This window comes from Haliaeetus albicilla, chromosome 8 (genome assembly GCF_947461875.1).
Source record: "Haliaeetus albicilla chromosome 8, bHalAlb1.1, whole genome shotgun sequence".
NCBI classification, from domain to species: domain Eukaryota; kingdom Metazoa; phylum Chordata; class Aves; order Accipitriformes; family Accipitridae; genus Haliaeetus; species Haliaeetus albicilla.
In genome coordinates, this window is record NC_091490.1 from 27,938,249 (window position 1) to 27,959,139 (window position 20,891).

At 38.9% G+C, this 20,891-nt stretch overlaps 1 protein-coding gene across 7 annotated transcripts in view; it reads left to right on the forward strand.

Annotated features, from left to right (window-relative positions):
• Positions 1 to 754: 754 nt before the first annotated feature.
• COL11A1 (collagen type XI alpha 1 chain) overlaps positions 755 to 20,891 on the forward strand; it is a 164,824-nt gene continuing 144,687 nt past the window's right edge. For 4 of the 7 annotated variants that reach the window (XM_069789479.1, XM_069789483.1, XM_069789481.1 and 1 more), the window contains exons 1-2: positions 756 to 1,198; positions 18,036 to 18,203. In XM_069789479.1, the coding sequence (XP_069645580.1) occupies positions 1,084 to 1,198; positions 18,036 to 18,203 (283 nt within the window). In that variant the 5' untranslated portion in view covers positions 756 to 1,083. Of the gene's footprint in view, positions 1,199 to 18,035; positions 18,204 to 20,891 lie in introns of all 7 variants that reach the window. The other 3 variants (XM_069789477.1, XM_069789480.1, XM_069789478.1) reach the window with 1 other exon arrangement.

A 20,891-nucleotide genomic window follows, 5' to 3' on the forward strand; every position in this document is an offset into this window, starting at 1 on the left:
GTGAAACCTTGCTCCCCGATTTCCAGGATGCGGTGAGGCGGGGAATGGGGACGGCTCTTTGGTGGCGGGCTTTTCCTTCGTCACCCCGCTCCCTCCTTTCTTACAGCCTCCTTAAAGCGAAGTCCCCGGAGGTCCCCCGAGGGTGTGTGAGAACAAGTTGCGCCTGGCAGCGGGTGTGAGGGGGTACGGGCCGCGGGGCCCAGACCCGCCGCCGCACCAACGCTAGCAGGCAGTTTCGGAGTGCACCCCGCCGCAGGCCTTCACCTCAGCGCCCCGGCTCCTCTCACGCGCATTTCCCCCCTCAAACACCCCCCCCCCGCTCCCTCCCCACCCGGCGTCCCCCTCCCCCGCCTTTCCGCTCGTCCCGAGTGTCGCCCCCCCTGCCCACCCCTCCCTCCCCGCCAAGCATCCCCGCTCCGCGCCGCCCGCCCCTCCGCTCTCCGCTCGGCGGGGAGCCGCGGCCGGAACTGCGCATGCTCCGGGCGCGCGGGGCCCGCGGCGCGGTGGCGGGGCGGGCGGGGGGCGGCGGCGGCGGGACTGAGCGGGCAGCGGTGTCCCGGTGACGGGGCACCCCAGCGGCCTCCGCCGGCTCGCTCCCGCCCCGCCGTTCCCCGTTCCCCAAGCGCCTTCGGGAGGGCCGGCGGTGCCGCGTGAGGCTGGCGGCCGCTCAGAGGCCGGTGTGCCGCCGCCGAGGCGGAGGGCGGTGCTGTGGGCGGCCGGGGGAGCCGCGCGATTGGCCTCCGCCCGGCGGCTGGCTTGTCAGTTGGGCTCCAGGGGTGGCCCTGGGAGCCTCTCGCCCAGCCCTCTGACGGGATGAAGCCTTTAGGGGGATGCGGCGCTCTTCGCGTTTTGATTAAAGCCCCTCATCTCCCTTCAGTCTGAAGGCAGGGCGCCGGGGAGGACGGGTCGGAGGGGCCTGCGCAAGGCCGGGCCGAGAGGGAGGGGTGTGTGAGAGAGAAAGCCCCTCTTGGTATACTACGTATGGCTCTATAGGAGAATTCTTCTCTGGGAATATAGTGGAAAGGACGGAGCTGGTATAAACTGAAGGCGCCCGGGTTTAATTCACACTTGTGGGTGCCCAGCATGGAGATGCAGAGATGGTCCACAAGGTGGAAAACGAGAAGGTGGCCCTGGGACTCGGCTGTAACCGTGCTCATCACCTTCGCTGTCCTTCTCCGGGCTGCAGAGGTCAGAGGAGGTAAGAAAGCAAAGGGGAGCCGGGGGGTCCGGTCGCCTCTCTCCCCGCCCCGGGCAGAAGGAGCCAGGGCACGGCTGGGGCCGCGTTTCGGAGGAAACCTGTCGGAGCGGCTCCCGAGGCTCGGGGCCGGCTCGGGGCGCGGAGACCCGCTGGGAGCCCCCGGCAGCGCGGGCAGGGACGTCCCTCCCAGGTGCCGCGAAGGGGTGGCTCCCGTTCAGCCTCAGCGTTTAACTTTGGATGTGGTTTTAATGCAGTGAAGGGGATGCACTGGCGGGGTGGGAAGATGGAAGAAATACTTGTTGAACAGAGTGACTTCTCTTCCAGCGCTGAACTCAGTTTTGTGGAGCGTGCGTACGGTTTTCGGTTTTGTTGAACTTAGAGAGTGGTTACTCTGCTCAAGTTCACCAAGTTGTGGCTGAAATGGAGCGACAAGTATCTGCCTTCTCCTCGGAGGGGCGAGGAAGGGGAAAGTTGGGGGGTGGAGGCTCTCTGCTCTCATTTTTCTCCATTCTCCGCTTTTTAAATTTTTTTTTCACTTTGCAAAGTGTTCCAGTGGGCAAAAAGTTTTCCAGGACGCGAGGGGAGCAGAAAATACGTTTGAAGGGGCCCTTTGCCAGACGTTGAGGAGAGCAGCTCCCGGCGGTAGCGGCGCCCCGCAGGTGGTGTGGGCAGAGCCGGGCCCGCAGATGCCCCGGCGGGGGGGGCGGGTCGGGAGGCTCAGCCTGACGGTCTCTGGGCTCCACAGGGGCGGTGTCAGAGCCGGGGCGCCGTCCCTAGCCTCCTTCCCCCTTTGCAGCCTCCCCGGGGGGGGGGGGGGGGGTCGAGTGGTCCCTTAGGTGTCCGTGGACCTGGTGGGTAGGGTGCAGTCCGCGCGGGACTTGCAGTAGGAACAAGAGCCAGGCAGCTTCAGCAGAAAGGAATCGCTGCCCCCTCTCGTCCCCCGCACTTCTCCCCTCCGCACTGCTACCCGGCACGGTTCAGCCCTCGGCCGCCCGCCGCGCCGTCCCATCCGGGCGCCGGCGAGGCGCTCCGGCTCTTTGAGATGTGCTCGCACATTTCGCGGGGCTGCAGTGTACGATCTCCGGTGGCGGGAGCGCTTTCCTCCCCGACCGAGGGGGGAAATGCTGCCTTTTCCTCCCTCCTTCCATCCCTCCCTCCCGCCGGAGTCCGCAGGCGCATCTGGGGGCCAGTCTGGCTGGGATTGAGGTTTTTGGGTCTGACATCCATGAAGGGGCTTAACTCGCCGAAGAGAAAGGTTCAATTTTTACGCATTTATTATTTTAACGAGGTATTTATCGATCTGAATTCCCACTTTCTGAATCAACAGGAGTCCTGGAGGGAGCACAGTAAAGTGACCAGTTTTCATTCAAGCCCTCTATACCTGAGCACAAGCTTGACGGTGTCAGATCCATCAGGGCTTCTGCCCCCTGCTGGCCCCGTTTCTGACAGGGATTGGATTGGGTCAAATTTCATCCTTGTTGCAATTCCACGGACCCCAGTGGAGTTACACCCAGGGTGAATTAACCTCGCAGAGCTCCCAGGATGCGTCTCCTCAATTACTGTGTCGAAACTAAACTTCTTCAAGAAGCAATACTGTTCGCAAAAGCATGATAGATTTTTTATACCACTTTTCATGTGACCATTCACAGTAGAACTGACTTAATTAAGTAGGATTTATGTAGATTATCTTTACATAACGGGTTGGATGCAAATGAAAAATTAAAAGAAAATCTAAACCCAAGCAGCCCAGGAAAAATCAACACAAGTTATCTGGTACTTACTGAAATACATTCAGCAACATTAGGCAGACTAATTTGGTTTTGATAACTCTACTAAATTAAAAAGCTATATTAAAAATCTTTCCCTCTAGCCTTATGTGTAAAGGACATTTCAGAAACATAAAACTACAGGCCTCTTGTGTTTGTAGAAGCATTCTGAAAAGAACTTACTTCTTGAACTTTTCTGAAATACAGTGTGCCATTTGCTTAGAAACTACAGGGAGCTGTGTGTTTAGGGCTTGATCTGTTATTGAAGTCAGCAAGAGTTTTTCCATTGACTACAGAGGGAGTAGAATTTGACCTAATTTCCCTAACAGAGTACAAGGGAGATATTTCTGAATCATCTTTTATGTATTCTAATCTTATTTAAAGTAGTTAAAAGATAAATAGGACATAATGATTCATATTTGAAAGTAGGAGAGGGAAAATATTGAGGAATAAAATAAAATAGCATACTGCAGCAGGTAAACAATATGACTTAAATGACAGTGCTGGGTAAAATATGAATCATTGCCCTTATAAACTCTGTCAAATTAAATGCTATATTCTTCAACTGACTTTTCATAAACTACCCCTATGTAAAGAAAATTACATACCCCTATGTAAAGAAATGGTGTATTCATATAAAGTGTTACTCATATAGCAGTGACTTCTTTTTAAGACAACAGAATCCATTCTGTGTAGAGAAACCTCAAAAGATTCCTAAAATTCTTGACTTTTTTTCAAGGTTCTTTATTTAACACAAAAGAGAAAGAGAAGTATGAGGTATCTTTCATAGTACCAAGAAAGAGGGTGCAAAGATTTAATTGAGCTCTTGAGTTATTTCTTCTTTAGGCAGAAAAAGTTACAGAAGTGAGAAGCAACTGAATGGGAAAACTAGTGACTCATATTTGGTCAGCTCAGTGCCCACCAGCTCTTAAGCAGCTCCTTTTAGAAAATGTTTTTGCTTTATGACTTGGCTAAAGCAAACAAAATTCAGTATTTTAAAAGACATCCTTTGATTTCCTTTCCCCTTCCTCACCTTTAATACTTAATCTGTTGGTAATGTGTTTGGAATGAATAAACTCATTTAGTCAAAATGGCATGGCTTCAACACTATAAATTTTTTGTAAGGGCCTGGCATCAATGCACTATTGTGATGCTGATTTAAATTTCATGGGCAAGAAATGAAAAATCAGTCTTTTTATTATTTATGAGCTTTTTCAAGCAAATGGAAATCCAGCTCTTAATCTAAGTGCAAAAAGATTTAAGAATCCTTACTGAAAATGAGGCTATGAAGCTATATATAGAAAATACACTTTGGACCTTCTGTAAGCGACAGGCAGATTTGTTTCTAATATAGAATAGATACTTTTTACAGTCGTCTTAGGAAATACAAAGGTTCCTTGTACTTCCCACACACAGGCTTGGAAACTAGTGGGAGTTCTAGGTGCAGAAGGAATGCAGAACTGGGCCCACTAGTGATGGCAAAAGGAGAGTTTTCTTTGTGGATGCACACTTAACACGGTTACTTGTTTGTAATTGCTTAGTAAGTTACACTGGGAAGATACAGATCTGTTTCTTGAATGAAAACTGTTTAATGTATCTGGCTAGTCTAAACTTGTACAAAAGGTGTTTTAAACTAGAAAAGTATGAATCTCTTCTCAGAACGGTTAGTGATGTAAAGCACTTTTGATTTTAACTGATCAATTCACTTTTAAGGTTGAAAAAGAATATAAACGTTTTGTTGTTGTTCCTTTATTTTACAGTGAAATAGTCTTGTGGGCTAATTTTAATTTAACAAAATGCCATTAACCTTCAGAAACAGCGGACATACAGGGGTTTCTCAGATGAGTATTCACAAAGTGAGCAAAAGCGATTAAACAAAAGGTGATTTCACTAGATTCAGCTAGTGGTCCTAGCTGAAGTTATTTCTGAGTCCCAGGGATCAGCAGGTGAAATGGTCCAGTCTTCCCAGTATAGTGCAAGAGAGACCTGCATGTATATGTCTGTTTTGCTATGTAATTTAGATTTTTTAAATTGTTTCTAAGGTAAAATAATTATTTCAGCTTCAGCAGCAGACATCTGACACAGAAAAATGACTGGTATGTGTTGTAGATTCTCTAGAGCATGAATCTTTGCATTTACTTTAGAAGGAGACTTCACAAGGATCCCAGAAAGGACTATTCAGGCTGCAGGAAGCTATGTCTTTTTACTAGCCCTGCAGAAAAGAAGTTTCTCAACTTCAGTTTTGTGTATATCTTAACAAATGTAACTGTATATAAGTACATATAGAATACCCACAAATGTTCAAATATTCAGTGGTTTTGGCTTGAAATGATCTCTGTGCCTAGCACCTGCTATTGGAATGTCACTAGAAAAAATAATCTTTGCTGTAAAACCTTTCCTGGTGCTCTGGTGTTTTCTGATTACAGAAAAAAAAAAAAAAAAAAAAGAAAAACATTGTTGGTAAAATTGGTGTCTGTAGCAGTTGTAAAATGTAGGAAAGGAGTTGTCGTAGTCAGTTGCACAATTGTCTTGCCCAGAATTATTTGGTCTCCTCCAAATAGGGCCCTTAATTCTAACAAGGTTGCAGCATAATAAAAGAGCCGTGACATTACTACTGAAGTGAAGTTATACCTAAAACACACTGGAGCAATTATGTCTCTCCCGGATTTGTTTTGTACAGTGGTGAACAGTAGGGTTTCCATCTGCCAGCAAGATTAAGAAGTTGCTTTTCTTTTCTCTGTAAAGCTCTCTGCTTCTTTTCAGAAGAAATCCTCCCAGCATTGGTTAATTTATTGTTGTTCTGAGTATTTGTTGATAATAGGTTCTGAGTATGTGTTGATAATAAGGGGGAATAAATTAAGCAGAGCTTGGGACAAATCTCTAATGTTCTAAGAGTGTGAAATCTCATGCAGTGATAAAGATTTGCCCTCTGGATGGACACAATAGAGAGCAGTGGCTTAAAAGGAATTAGGTGAACACACATGCTTGTTGCAAGGGCTTATAACTGTACTACTCAGTATTAAATACGAAGTTTACAGACTGTAAATGTAAGGATTAATTGTTGACCCTGTTATTACAATAGTAGTAAAATCTGGCAGAACTTAAATTCTTTTTAGCACATTATCACACATAAGGGGTTGTAAAAACCTTTATAAATTCTAGGTCTGGGACTTCACTGTATGTCAAAGTGTTAATGCATACAGTATGTGAAATAGAAGTTACTTGGCAGAGCTGATATTATGGAAGTAAAGTGTTTGCTGCAAAGGAAATTGAAAGATGTGTTATAAATTATGATTAAAAAAATGAAGATCCTGATTGTGCTATGAATAATGTCACTGGCAGCTAAGCTTCGTCTGTAATATGAATTAACTTAGTTATGAGTCAAATTATGGTCACATTGTTAGAGTATTACTGTAGTCTAAGTTTTACCTACTCTGTTCCTTACCTGTGTATTTACTCAAATTATCATAGTAAGCTGATAGGTTGTTCATAGTTTATTAAAAAAATAAAATTCAAGGTTTTACAGCTTTGCTGTCTGCTTAAGTGGAATTCCTGCTAATATCAGTAGGATACAGAATTGGGTCTGATTTCCTTGCATTGCTCTCAGAAGGGAGATAATACCTCGACATCAGTGAAAGTATGGTGAAAGTTTTTAGTTGTATGATTTGAAAAAAATCATTTAGTTGTTTCCCTATCAAATTAAATAGGGTTACTTTAAATGGCACCATTTGTAAATCTTGTGCTTAGCTGTGTTTTGCGTTTTTTCTATGCTTATTGCTGAAAAATATACAAATGTTCCACATTTGAAAACTCCCATTTATTAGAAGATGTTTTTGAAGACTATTGAGATTATTTCTGAATAAATACCTTGACTGACAAAGCTTTTAAGTGGGCTTGATTTCTTTCATGCTTAATTGCTGAGGGAATACCTTGTCTCTTCCTGTAGCAGTGACCATTTTTAGACTGTGTCTTTTTTTGATATGGTAAAAGAAACAGGATACTCCAAGAATTTAATACTTGTTTTGCTGATTTTCACAGTTGGAAGTACTGTCTCCACTGTCTGTACAAAATGAACTTTTTAAATCTTAGCAGAGGCCTCAACATAGTTAGACACTTGGACTGCAGTTCTGATATAATCTACTGTGGTGTAAAATAGGAATAACTCCACAGAAGTATTGAGACAGATGTTAAAATACTGTAAACTGATGGATCAATACAGGTCTGCACCAGATGATGAACTAGCCCAATCTTTTGTGGGTAACAAGTGAAACATTTTATGGAATCAGGATCAGGTCTTTAGTGCTTGATTGTAGTCAATGTTGCTGAACAAGTGATAAAAGTACAACCTATCTAGTCTCAAAGAGGGTTTTCAGTAATAAAAAAGTCATGTTTTGTGGCAAAATATATAAAGCAAATATGAAACGTCAATCTCAAAATCTAGGTTACGCTCCAGAATTGTGCAATGTAACAGAAACCAGAAATAACTATTCTTAATTTTTGCTGATTATTTCCAGTAAATAAATAAGCCTGCAAGCTAACCTTATTAAAAATCTGAGTGTGTAGTTGATATAGGCAGGTTTTCCACTGGTTTCAATATGGGGTTTAAGAGCTTTTTAGTGTTTGTTTTTCTTTTTTACTGTATGAGTGTTAGAGATTGGTCTTTAAAAAGAGATAGAGTTAGCACTTGGTGAGTATCAAAAATGCATCCCGTATATTCATAGACTGTCTTTATTGTCTTTGAAATACTATTATGTATTTAGCAAATTTTGCGGCATAGGAAGTCAATGAAAAATTTTCAAATAACTGGTGTGGAAACAGAAATAGCCAGTTCTGAGCAGTTCTACACAAGCCCTCTGTTGGTGAAATAGTCAATCATAGGCTGGTTAAAGCATTCCTATATGCATCTGGATAATCTCTAGTTCTTGTAATCATTAAATATGAAATTACTGCAGTAATACCTTCTTCTAAAATTGTCACCAGCCAAGATCCCAATTACATAATTCATCTAAAAGCTAACATGTAGGAAAATTTTTAACAGGTAAATCAACCTTGAAGTATGTCTCTAGAAATATATACATGGGCAATATCTATTCAGTTAATCTCATAAATTTATATTTAGGTACCTAGAAAAAAACCAGCTTGATTTTCAGGAGCACTATGTAATTACTTTAGGCAGCTTAATTGGTTTGATTTTTGTACCTAGAAGATGCTCTGTAACTCAGTTTTGCAGCCCAGAAAACAGACAGTTCATATTATCCAATTCTGTAAAGCCCTTTGGTTAACATATATGAAAAGTATAGGAACCTTCACAAAGGACACTTGCAGAACCGATGCTTTTGATGCTTGCTCCCAGAACAGTCTTCTGTTAACGTGTCTGAGCTCTCAGTAGAGAGTTGCGAGACAGGCGATTCTCAGACTGCCAATCCCAAAAGACTGTGAGGAAGTGCAGATCTGCCCAGAGCTAGCCAGTAGGAAATGCTGAGGACAGAAGAGTGCCTGATCCTTTTCTAGTGCTTAGACACCTATGGCAGAACTGCAGGGAATCATTGCTTGGGATACAGACACCAGAGCCTGCAGTGGGAAGGCAGTAGAGTCCTTTCTAAGAACTGGTAAGCTCAATGAAGCATTTTGGGCATAACATGCTTTTGAATTCCTGCTTTTCGATGTTTACCCCTGTATTAATGCTTAACAGATGAAGTCACGGTAAGTTAATAAGTACAGAAAATAATAATTATATGTATTTCTGTTTTTAAAGCGTGCCCATCATAGCTGCCCACAATAAGTAAAAGTGCATAAGGGTAAAATAAGAACAAAAATATTCCTATCACATTAGAAATAGAACAGATTTCTGGTAATAGATGGGTCTTGTATCCTAAAGGTCAACAAACTAACAGTTTAACAAATCCAGATTCTAACACTGCTAGTAAAGATTTCCTTACTGATAATTTGGCAAAGTGGCAGCATTCACTACTCTTCCTGCTCTAGCAAACTTTGGTCTAGCTGGTAAACGAAACTGCTTGCTAATTGTTGATAGAATCAGAAACTGGACTAATAATCTGGGAGAAGGAATGCAAGGAGGGGAAAAGTTACCAGGTTTCACAGTAGGAGAACTGCTGAAACAGCTTGGCAAATGGTAGCTAAAATAGACCTATGTAGAAGGACTTTGACACAATCTGTATTTAAGACTGTTTTTAAAAGAAAAACTTTTCTCCCTTCTTTTGGCCTGACAGCACTGTTCTGAGAGGTCAACAGCAGAAACTGAAGACTAGTTACACCTTCATATGAGTTCTTGTTCATGAAAATATTTTCACCTCTTACATTCATTAAGACTTGGACCATCAAATGAGTGTCAGTTAGAAACCTTCATCATAGTAGTTTTTACCTTTACTCACTTATAGAATACACGGAGAGCCCTTAGAATGAGCACTTATAGCTATGAAGATTCAAAATTTTAAGAAAAGTAAATAAACTAAATAACTGTAGGCTATTATGCCTTTAATAGGTAGCATAGTTTCAAAAAACTGTGGAGCAGCAGTACCTTCTATTTAAGTTCCTAAATATATACCTAGAAATCTAACCATAGGTAGCCTATTTTGAAAGTCTTGTCCACAGATATAAGGAGTTCCTTCATCATTACCCACCAAATATGCATATTTTAGCCTACCAGGCTATAATAGCTTCTACTCTTTAAATGATCTGTCACAGTGAAATAAAACTGGACTAAACTTTAAAAAACCACTCCATTTAGAATTGAAGATTAATGTTTCAACACTGAAGTTTTAGTTTTGTGGTGGTTCCATTGGAACAGATTACTGGCAGAATGAAACATATTTCCATGGAAAAAATATGAAGTAAAATGATAGTAATTTAGAAACATTAGTCTTCTTAAATTTCTCAGATAATGCTTTTTACTGGGGCAAATTAAGCTCTTTTCTACTCCAGGGTTGTATCTCACCAATTACGAGTTATTGATTGTAACTCTTACAGGCTATTTGTGGAGTCATTACTGATAAATTTTCACTTCCACATTAATCAAAAGAAGGGTGTTGCTGAAGAATTACGATAACTTGAGAAGTTATCTGTTTATTATATCTGAAAAATATATAATACTGTTTATTATAAAAAGACGGTTTACTATATCTGAAAAAGGAAGAGCCACAGTTGCCAAATTTATTAACAGTATAGCAAACAGTTGCACACTCAGTTTGCTAAGGTGTATCTGTAAAGTAAAGAATACTGGCTTTTTTCCCCCTGAGTTATGTTATTATTTGCATTTAAAGTATGTCCCCCGGTATGCAGTCTGGGAGCATCTTGTAAATTATGTAGGTGAACATAGCCTTTAAATAGGGAAGGATCATCGTGCCTGAACTCTCTCATAAAATTAAGAGACTAAGACCCAGGAGTTACGAGACCAAAATCTAAATATAATAGGATTTCAACTTCTATGCTTTATTAGGCATTTGAACAGAAAGAAAAATATTTTTGTCTAAATGAGTCATCCCCTGAACAATTTCTTATGGGAATGAATTTTGTAGCCAGAAGTTGCCACCACAGTCACTTTCCTGTCAGTCCTGGAGAGTTTTACTTCGAGGCCTGACAGTGAAGTCCTTCCTTCTGAAAATGCAGATGATAGTTTCCTCTGTATACCCTATCTTCAGTAAAAGTCTGTCTTGAACTGTTTGGTCCTTAGTCGCTAGCACCTTTCATTGCAGCTAAAAATGCTTTGCTGTACAGTTTATAGAAAGATAATAGATGTCAAGTTTGGTATAGCCTATCTAAAAAGGTTCAGGGCTATATTGATTTCTCACTGCAGCTTCTAAGGGGCTTGCAGCATGTTCTGTGTAGAATAGCAGAAAACTCAAGGTATGGGACCTTCTGGATAAGAAGCACAGTTGTCCATTCTGGCTTCTTTGGTTCTCTCTTAAGGGATAATCAAATTCACTCAAAAGAACTCTCAATTCACTGAATAATACCTGTCCAATCTGCATGTATTCCAAGTCTACTGAGGACCACTGCATGCATCTGTGATAGGATCACTCTATATGTTTGACCTCTTAAGATCTGACTAAGACATGAAATACTGAGTAAGATGCACAGTAGTGCGGAATTGTAGCCACTCGTGGAACTGACCTATAAACTGTTTCTCAATACAGCTTTATGTAGGAAAGGATGGTTAGAAACCTATCTGATAACCAATTAGCCTATATACATTAAAAAAGAATTTCTGAGGAAGCACTCACAAGCATGCAGAATTTTTTTTCTTCTGCAGATAAAAAAATTCCTAGTAACAGAGTGTCCAGGTCATTTTCTATCAATGAAATGAATCTGATACAGAATTTGTCAATTGATTTGTGACAGCAACAGACTTAAATTACTAGTAAGATACTGTGAGTGGAAGCTGAAATGTGTGCTAAGAAACAGGAGCTCAAGTGTTTCATATACTTAAGTGTAAATTTATTAAAACATATACATTAGCTGCTTAGAGTGATATGGGACAGAACATTCTACTTGTGTGAAACAATACAGCTCTATTTTCAGTGTGTGTTAATATCCTAACATTTACATACCTAGCATTTACATTAATGTCACTCACTACATTGATTTGAGTAAACCTATGCAATTTGAGTAAGCCTAGATGAAGAACTTCTTTTGGTTTTGGATCATTGCTGCAGTTGATCAGTAGCTAGAAAATTGTAAAAAAGCATCTGTTGTAAATCAAAACATTTTCATAAATGCAAAGTCACTAAAATAAAGATAATTAACCTTACAACATGATTGTAACTAGAAAGATAATATGTATAGATTTTACTCTTTTATCCAAAGTGATTGCTACTGGTGTAATTCCAAAGGCAACATTGCTGCCATTAGGTGCACTGTTGATCCATCTTTTTTGTGTTCTGTACAGTTTGCCTTTGGAGGGTCAGATGGGCTTTATCACAATGCAGAATTTTGATGGTGGCTACTGAAGCACAAACAAGAAATTTTATTGCCTATTGCTAAGATATTAAGTTTGCCATGATCTCAGTTACAGACAGGATACGTATTTTATAAACTAAGAAGATACGATTAACCACCATGCATTTATTTACCATCTACATTTAAATGAATCCATATGTTATGAACCAGACCTGGCCATTCCAATGCAAATTTTCTTGCATTTGATACAACTTGTCCCTGTCTTGTAATGTATATCCTTTTATCTAGGTTCATGTGGTCACCTACAAGAAGCATTCCCATAGAGAGATGTGGAAATGCTAAGCATTTATACTGAAAAATGAGGTCATCCTTAAGACAAGGAGGCTTGATGTTACATATTGAATAAGTCATCAGCACAGACTGTGTGTCCAAACGACTTCAGTTTCTGCATTGTTGTACAGTTTCTCAGTCCCTCGTTTCTCTGATATAACTTGTATTGTTATGGTCCCTGGGAACCTCCTCCATGGACAGTTTCCACCAAGAGAGAGGAAGAGCCATATTACATAATAGATTCCAGCTCAAATGTATCAGGAAGTCAAAGTGAAGGAAGCAAGTCCTCTGATCTTGTTTAAGAAGTGCTGTTTATATTTATGACATTATAACCTATCAGAAATGAATCTGCTGTTTTCACCAGCTTCTACTTAACTCCAGAAAAAATCACATTGAACAATGGCAGTAGTTGTTAGGTATAATGCAATATAAAGGCATCAGAATTTGATCCATATGTAGTATCAGTATTAATAGGAATTATATATCACAGATATTATTTCAATTTAGATATTGTGGAATGAAATGAAAGCTATGATATTTTTAACTGTGAATGTATGATCAAAATGTAGTCTAGATTTTTACAGAGGTTCTTTTTCAATCTGTAATTGCATTATATTTTTGAAAGATGTGGTTATTAATTCATTGAATAGAATGCATTGTCATAGCCTTTAAAATAAATGTATCATTGTATGTATAGGAAGCCTAGGCTTGAAAATGCTAACCAAAAGTGGAAGTCAGTTTCTATATGCATTTTCCTCCTCTCCAAACAAATAGAAAAAACATGAAGTTTCCCTCATGTAATTCACTCCTGATATTCTGTCCTGGCTTGGCAGTGTAAAAGTGTGATCTAGTTTCCAGTTTATAACTACTTAACTCTACTGAATCCTTTAATTTCCAGCAGAGATATGCTGACAGAAGTTTTTTTTTTCTTTCTTTTTCTTATTTAGCATGCTTTTACACATATTTTAGTACCATTTAAAGTAGCTTAGAAGATTTTATATTTCTGTCAATCTGTCTTTTTTTTTTTTTTTTTCCCCTGAGGTTCCTATTTAGTTCCTGTGGAAGAAAGCTAAAGGGAAAGCAAAGGAAGATTAAATATGGGTTTGGAGTTATATTTAATATGAAATGCTCTAGAATAAATGTTCTTTCTTATCCATACCACTACAAATATGGAAAGCTCATTGAGTGAATGGATGTACTTCAGTCACACCACAGTAATGAAGACCAGAATTTGGCTCTACAATTTTAAATATTGCAAATTACAAGTTATTTCAGGTCTTGAGATGTTACACCACTAATTTTTTTTTTTTTTTTTTTTTGTGCTTTACCTTCTTTATGTTTGAAAAATAAAAACTTATGTTGGAGCTAATTGATTGACAGTTTGGTGTCTTGAAAGATACTAGGGCACTCAGGTTCCCATCTCACACAATTCTGTGTTCTAAAAAGGGATTTTTTAAGAATTCTTCTTGCCATTCCAGAAATCCCAGCACTTCTTGTCTGGCTACTACTGTGTAGTCTGTTAGTGGCAGTGAAAGTTGCACATGTCTCTCTGAACTTTTTTGAATCAAGGACATATGCTGTTGAACTTTGCACTATAATATTTAGTGAGAAGAATGATCTCTTGCAGTTTGTTCTTCATCAGTGGAAAAGTAGCACAGTGGAAACTTGCTTTTTGATTGCAGTCTGAAACTCAGGAGAGCTTAATCTGAAAAATGCAGGCTTGCCCTGATGAACACAGGCTTCTTTTCAAAGGGTTATCTTGTGGCTTTGTCTGGCTTGCCTGCAGGAGGTGGCCTTCAAGCAGCAGTGCAGTGTGGCCATAAACACCTGCACGAAAGGACCCACTTTTAGGGTCTGGTTCTTGTATTTTGTCAAATTTGCCATGGCAAACAGAGTTGAGTTTTCAAAGCTGATGTCAAGGTTTCATAAGGAGCACTAACTGCACCCTAAGAACTGCTGAACGGAGCTGTTTGCATGACACTTATTTGTTGGTTATTTCCTTGCCATCTTAAATCTTAGCACCAAATTGGAAGGATGCAAAAGCGTTACATCATATATCATTAATTTGCAGTTTTCTTTACTTCTCTTATGAGAAAGCTATCCAAGAAAATTAGACTAGAAGGTAAAATCATTTAGGCAAGCTGCTTTATGCACTCTAAGGAAATTCTTGTGAGAGAGCCTAGATCTGCCAATATATGGGTTACATTAATGTTGCTCTATATAAATACAAGTTGTAATCTTAATTTGTGGACCATGGAAACAGGCAAACTGCATGGCCTTAGCAGCGGTGCTGTTTCTGGCTATTTCTTAACCATTCCCAGAAATTGTGTGGGAGCAGAATGCTAGAGAAGAGGCAGTTTTCAGGAAGAGCTGAAGCTCCCAGGATACAGTGACACTGAGCACTGCAGAACCTACAGAATCTGGCAGAGAGAAGCCACAGTTTCAGCTGATAGCTTCCTGACTGTGCTCTTCCCTGACTCTGTGAGTTGTCTTCCCACCTCTCCACCCCAGTCTTCTAAGCAGGGCAGTGTTGACTGTGCAAGGACTTCTCATCGTCTTTTATACTTCAAACAGGACAGCTCTAAACTCTGCTGGTTTACACTGCTGTTTTTCAAGAGCTGTTTATTTTTGAGTGGATTCCTACGTGTGTGTGCTTTGTGGCATATTGAGAGCAACTGTGCCTAGTGCTTTCTGTAGAGGCATTGAGCAGATCATCTGAACAGGCACAGTGAACTCGTCAAGAATTTTGAGACTAATGTCATGGCAGCCTGGTCAGGGCTACTGAACACTTGCTCCAGCTAGGTTGCCATAGTTCCAGAAAATGTAAATAAAAATCCTGGAATTCACTGAGACAAAATTTCCACTAGCAAAAAGAGGGTGTTCCTGCAGAAACCCCAATATGTGGTAGCCCTATGCATGACACAGGAGGAGTGTAGAGGAGAAGTGCTTTACACAGTAAGCCCTGTTTGCAGCTGGGAGGTGGCAATAACAGCTGTGAGGAGACTTCCAGGCCTGCTACCTCCCAGCTGAAATATAGGATTGGTTGCATCCTAATCTGGGCATTTGGTAAGAGTCAAGCCTGGGTTAAATAATGACACACACAAGAATGTTGCAAAAACATTTATGAGGAAGAGGCACAAACTCAGTCTGTTTATTTCATAGACTGAATGATATGTAGGTTTCTATCAAAAGCAAATTTTTGTGAAGAAGCGTATTAAACCTTATACATTCCTGCCTGGTTTATCTAAAGACTTCTAAAGAACTTCTTTACTTTTTAACCATTGGTCGGAGTGGCTATCTGAAATCTTTTATATAAATTAGGGGAGCAGTGTCTGCTACTTGTGATCTGTAAATATTTAGTAAGTCAGCCATATTATATCTGGAGATAGACTAATTGCCTCTTTTGCATAAGTTACTTCATATAACTTGTGATTTCTATGACAAGTTACATTTCTAGAAATCCTTGTAAACTGACTAATGTTTTTGCTATTTACATTTTGTGAATCACAGTTTGCAGAAATAAATGTCATCTATGGACTATTAACAAAATGTTTGTTCTTATTATTTGGAGTTTGTGGTTTGCAGATTGTTCTCTTCTATTATTATTCTGTTTCTTGTCTGGAAGCTTTTTAGCAGCAGAGCTAGCAGGGAGTAATGAATAATCTTGTTTATGGGTGAATACTCTCCCAATCAGCCAGGCAAAGAACAGCCATTATTCAAAAAAATAATGAAGAATCTGGTATAAATTATAGAATAGAGCAAAGGAAAAAGGAATGTAGCAGTGGTTGACTTATACAGCGACTTGGAATTTTTACTAATATTTCCAGTGACTGGTTCTACATTACTTTACTGGTTCAAATTATTAGAGGTACTGCAAAAATAGCCATCCATTACCAAAAAAAAAGTGTGGCAGTTCCTTCACTATGGTAGTAATTTTAGAATTGTTTTGAATACCTATAGAGAATACATTATATCCATTAAAATCATTTAGTCAGTAGTTAACAGAGAGGTAAGACTGTTTCAGAATTTGCATGCTCTTGAAACTTTTCTTTTTAGAATGTTTAAACATAATTTCTTGAATCTGCAGGGTATGTAGATTTTACGTAAATTCAGGTGTATACTGTAGCATTCATTCAAAATGTATTAGCTTGCAACAAACATTAGCTGTTGAGTTTATATTTGATAACATGATCTGATGGAAAAAGGAAATGAGAAGTTGTGTGATGTGAAAAATAATTAAAGAAGCTCACAAGCATTTTCTTCTGAATATATTTTAAGACAAGTTATGTGCATTCTAGGCTGAGAAAACCTCAGATTTTGTTTTTAAAGAATATACTTTTCATGTTATTCAAAGATAGGTTTAACCACAAAGTTGAGTTCTTCGTATTTGGCAATGCCAAGAGATGAATAGGATGAGCTGGTTAAACTTAACTTTGTTCACATCTGTTATTGATAGTGAATATACTAATGTGACTTATGAGATACTACAGTGACAAAAAAAATAGTATCACTGCCTAGGACTGTACAAATAGTAAGAAAAAGGTAGATGTGTTTCTATCAGTGAGTGTAATCAGAATATCACTTTGCCTATGTTTTTACACTCTTTCACTTGTTGTTTGCAAATAGTTGTTCAAACAGTTGAATATTTGCACACAGTGAATTTTGGGCCTTAAGTTGATATTTGTTGACACATAAGAAAATAAATTAGCTATAGTTAATGCCACAGTGCCGTTCAAAAACATGAAGAAGGGTCAGATTTACCAAACACATTTCTCAGCTTTAACACTGAAAGTCATGTAAAACTTTGTCTTTCTAGGTAAAGTGGTTATGAGTTTGCCAACATAAAAAATGCAGAATAGTCCAAGTGAAAAAATGGTCTGTTGAAATTCTGTTTCCACTCAAAAAAAAAAGTTACTGAAGCCATGATCTGTAGGGAGTATGAGAATGAACACCTTATTTTTTTCTAAGAGAAAAGATATACAGTAGGCAAACTGTGTTCTCTCACTGCCTCTGTTGAAGTGCTTGTCCATTCAGTACTTGGCCCTTTTGCTGTGGTGAACTTTTATAGATTGAAGCTTTGTTGTAGGCTTTTTTATTTATATATTATCTATAAAAAAAAAATTGTATGAATATCAGTGCAATAGCAGCTCTGGATTTCAACTTTAAATTGTTAGACTCTGAGCATAAATGCAACCTGATTGTACTTGGGCTCTAAAGTACAAATCAAGTCCATTTGAATTTTAACTTGGAAATAATGAAAGATTGTGATTCAGTCCATTGACTCCTTGCAGGCAAAGCAGGTACATTTTTCTTTCTCTAACTCAATGAGAAACAAGATTAGCTTCTTCCTTATAACTTTTTGTCTGAGAAAGCAATCATATGTAATCAGAATATATTTTAATGTGAGCAACAGACGAGTTTCTGATAGTAGATTATTTGTAGCTGAATACTTCTGATACTTTTGTGCACTATTAAAATCAGTTCTGCTTCTTAGAAATCACGCATTAAAAGAATGTGTTGTAAGTTTCAATCACCAAGTTTCTCTGCATTTGGGAACCGGTGATTTTCAGTCTAGTCAAGTAGTTTGAAAATTTGAGCATAACAATTACATTGGATGTGATGAACTCATATATTTAAAAATGAATAATACTCGTAAAATAAAATTCTAGTGTAGGAGTAATCTGCAATAAATCAAAATAGGATGCAGCTACTGCTATGATTACACATATACTTTTGCAATGAAATTAATACCCTTTTTAGAGGCTGCATACTGTAGAGATGCAGGATGAGTAATTCTTTTTGTTGGGTTTTTTTTCCTTTGCCAGCTGAACCCATTGATGTGCTAAAAGCATTAGAATTTCACAATTCACCGGAAGGAGTATCAAGAACAGCAGGATTTTGCACAAACAGGAGGGATTCAAAAGGATCGGATGTTGCCTACAGAGTTTCAAAAACTGCACAGCTGAGTGCCCCAACAAAGCAGCTGTACCCAGGTAAGATTGTCAGAAAGCTATTACTTTGGTAGATTATTTTACTGCCTATGTTTTTATGGTATCTAAAGCACAGCATGCAGTCCATCATCAATACCACAAAACAATTCTGTTATCCCTAGAGCTGGGCCTGCATACGGATGACAGAACATGCTCTTTATCCACTGAATGAATCAGTTTTTATTGGCTTCAGTTAAAAAGCTCTTCATCAAATTCTGTGTCACTGGCAGAATTGGTCTGTAAGCCATATTACCTGTTCTTTCACGATGCTGTCTGATGGAAAGCTTATTTGGTGGCTTTGGCAAGTTTCCTCCAGTTTCAGTCCATTTAAAAGCAGTACTTCCTGGAGTAATGGTGCAGTGGTAGAAATGGGTTGTGGTTAGCCATTGCAAAAATCATTCCCAGAAGTACCATCTGTTAAGAATTAACTAAGAGTATCTGGGTATTTGGGGGACTAAACAAACAAGGCTAGTTGTGGATGGCAGGTAATGTGATTTTATCTTCTCTCAAATTTCTCTAGAATGAAATAATCACAATTTGGAAAAGATTCTTCAGATGTTGAGGAGAGACTTTTTTTCCATTATTTTGCTGTCACTTGTCACTTGACCCAAACTGTTGAGGAAAATGATCATAAGAATATTAAAAATGCAAATTGAGGAACATTTAATTTTTCTGCTTTGATACATCATGCAGAGTTTGAAAAAGTCTCTCTATAAACATACAGATTAGATGTTGGGAGAGAAAAATACTTCCTTTTTTGTCTTTCAAAGTAGCAATCATGTAGATACCATCCAAGATCTATAAGAGTGTGGAACATTATTTTGTAATAATAGTGCGTTCCCAGAGCAACATGGGAAACGGCTATACACAGTTCAAGCATAACTTACATGTCCACTTAACTCATCAGTCTACTTTTTTGTTCATGGAAGAAGATCAAAGCAAAATTCACTACAGATATAATATCTATATTATTTTTTAACACAGTTCTTCAGTTTTTAATATATCCTCTCAACTAAGATGCATATAGTTAACAGAGCTATCCAGCTGAAAATATCATTCACTGAATGGCACATTACAGTCTACAATATTTCGCTGATATTAGTGTGACTATGTGTACAATTAATTACTACTTCACCTAAGTAAGGTTAGCAGAATATGGGCTGCTCTTTCTTTAAAAAATACAAAAATGATTCATTGTATTGAAAAACTGCACAAGTTGCACAGTGTAGTAAGTTGGCACATTTATATTCTGAGTTTTACAATGTGTGTCACTAAAGCCACATGGTACAACAAAAAACTTTAAATAAGCATTGAAATACAACTGGACAGAAGATTAAATTGACTTGGAATCACTGGTATTTTTGAAACTTTAGAACAGTACAAGCACCTTCTGCTAAATCAAAGCCTGAGAGTCTAGAGCTGGAAGTCTGAGAGCTTGGGTTGTCTTGCACTTATTCATGAATCAAATCGTAGCATAAAGAGATTTGGCAGCTGCAGTAATAACTGTTCATATGATTCTTGAATGCCAGAACAAATAAGTAACTGAGGTTGTTGGCTGACATCTAAATTTCTATAGCCTTTGACTGCCTTAATTTAGGTGCTCTTCTTATTAATGCTTTCAGTTTCTGCTTTACAACTGGAATGAGTTTGCTTGATTTTACCAATCTGTTGTAACACTTCTGTGTGCAGGAGACAAATAAAGAAGCATTACTCACTCACACTCTATAGTAGTGGAAAGACTACAGAAGATATCCCAGATAAGACCAAATTGTGAGACATCATTTTAGCTAAACAATACAAGTTCTAATGCATCCTATGCTTGCCTTCATCTAACTCCTGTACTCATCAGGAAGTATACGTATCTTTTAGCTACTGTAGCTCAAAGGGATCTCTGAATGGCAAAAGCTGGGAGCGTCAATATATCCATCTTTTAAAAATGGATCTGATAATATTTTCCAACTTTCCAGAATATAAGAAGCATTGATTTCACTGACTGGAAGGCATTATGTAATTGTAAAGATACCTGCTTGGATTTTTGTTGTATTGTTTGTTTATATACTCTTAGTTATCTTTTACAAAAGCATATAGGGATGACAGGAGTGGCAACCCAGATATATACAAAGATTTTTCTAGCAATTTTCCCTCCAATTATTGTTGTTATTTTTGATTACAGTTCAAATAGAACCATACCAGTAAACAAGAAATTTAAAAGTAGTTGAGAAGACTTCAATAACTATTCCAGACATGTGTCAAAGAACTATATATACATAGCAATACATAAAGTTTTACATGTTAGAATGTCATTCATTTTTTTACTTTTTCAATCAAAACTGTGTTTGGAGGAAATTTACTTACAGTTACATGATGTAGGTGCAAGATAAAACATTTGGGAATATTATGTCATAGCAATAATAACAGAAACTACTGAATTGAGGCACATGACTCATTTTCAGCTACCTTTCTTAGAAAGCTTCCAGGTTTTTTTTTCATAGGATGCTATCTGTTTGAAGAGCACATGCCCAGACTGGTTGAATTAGTGTCACCTGCCATAAGCATTTTCAACATATCTTTCAGATTAACAGTGCAGACAGGGCAAGTGTTTAGTGCTTTTCAAATAATTTCTTTGGCCTTTGTTGACAATCAACTTTTCTCTTTCTTTTCCTTTTTTTACATCTCTTTACTCTGATGTTA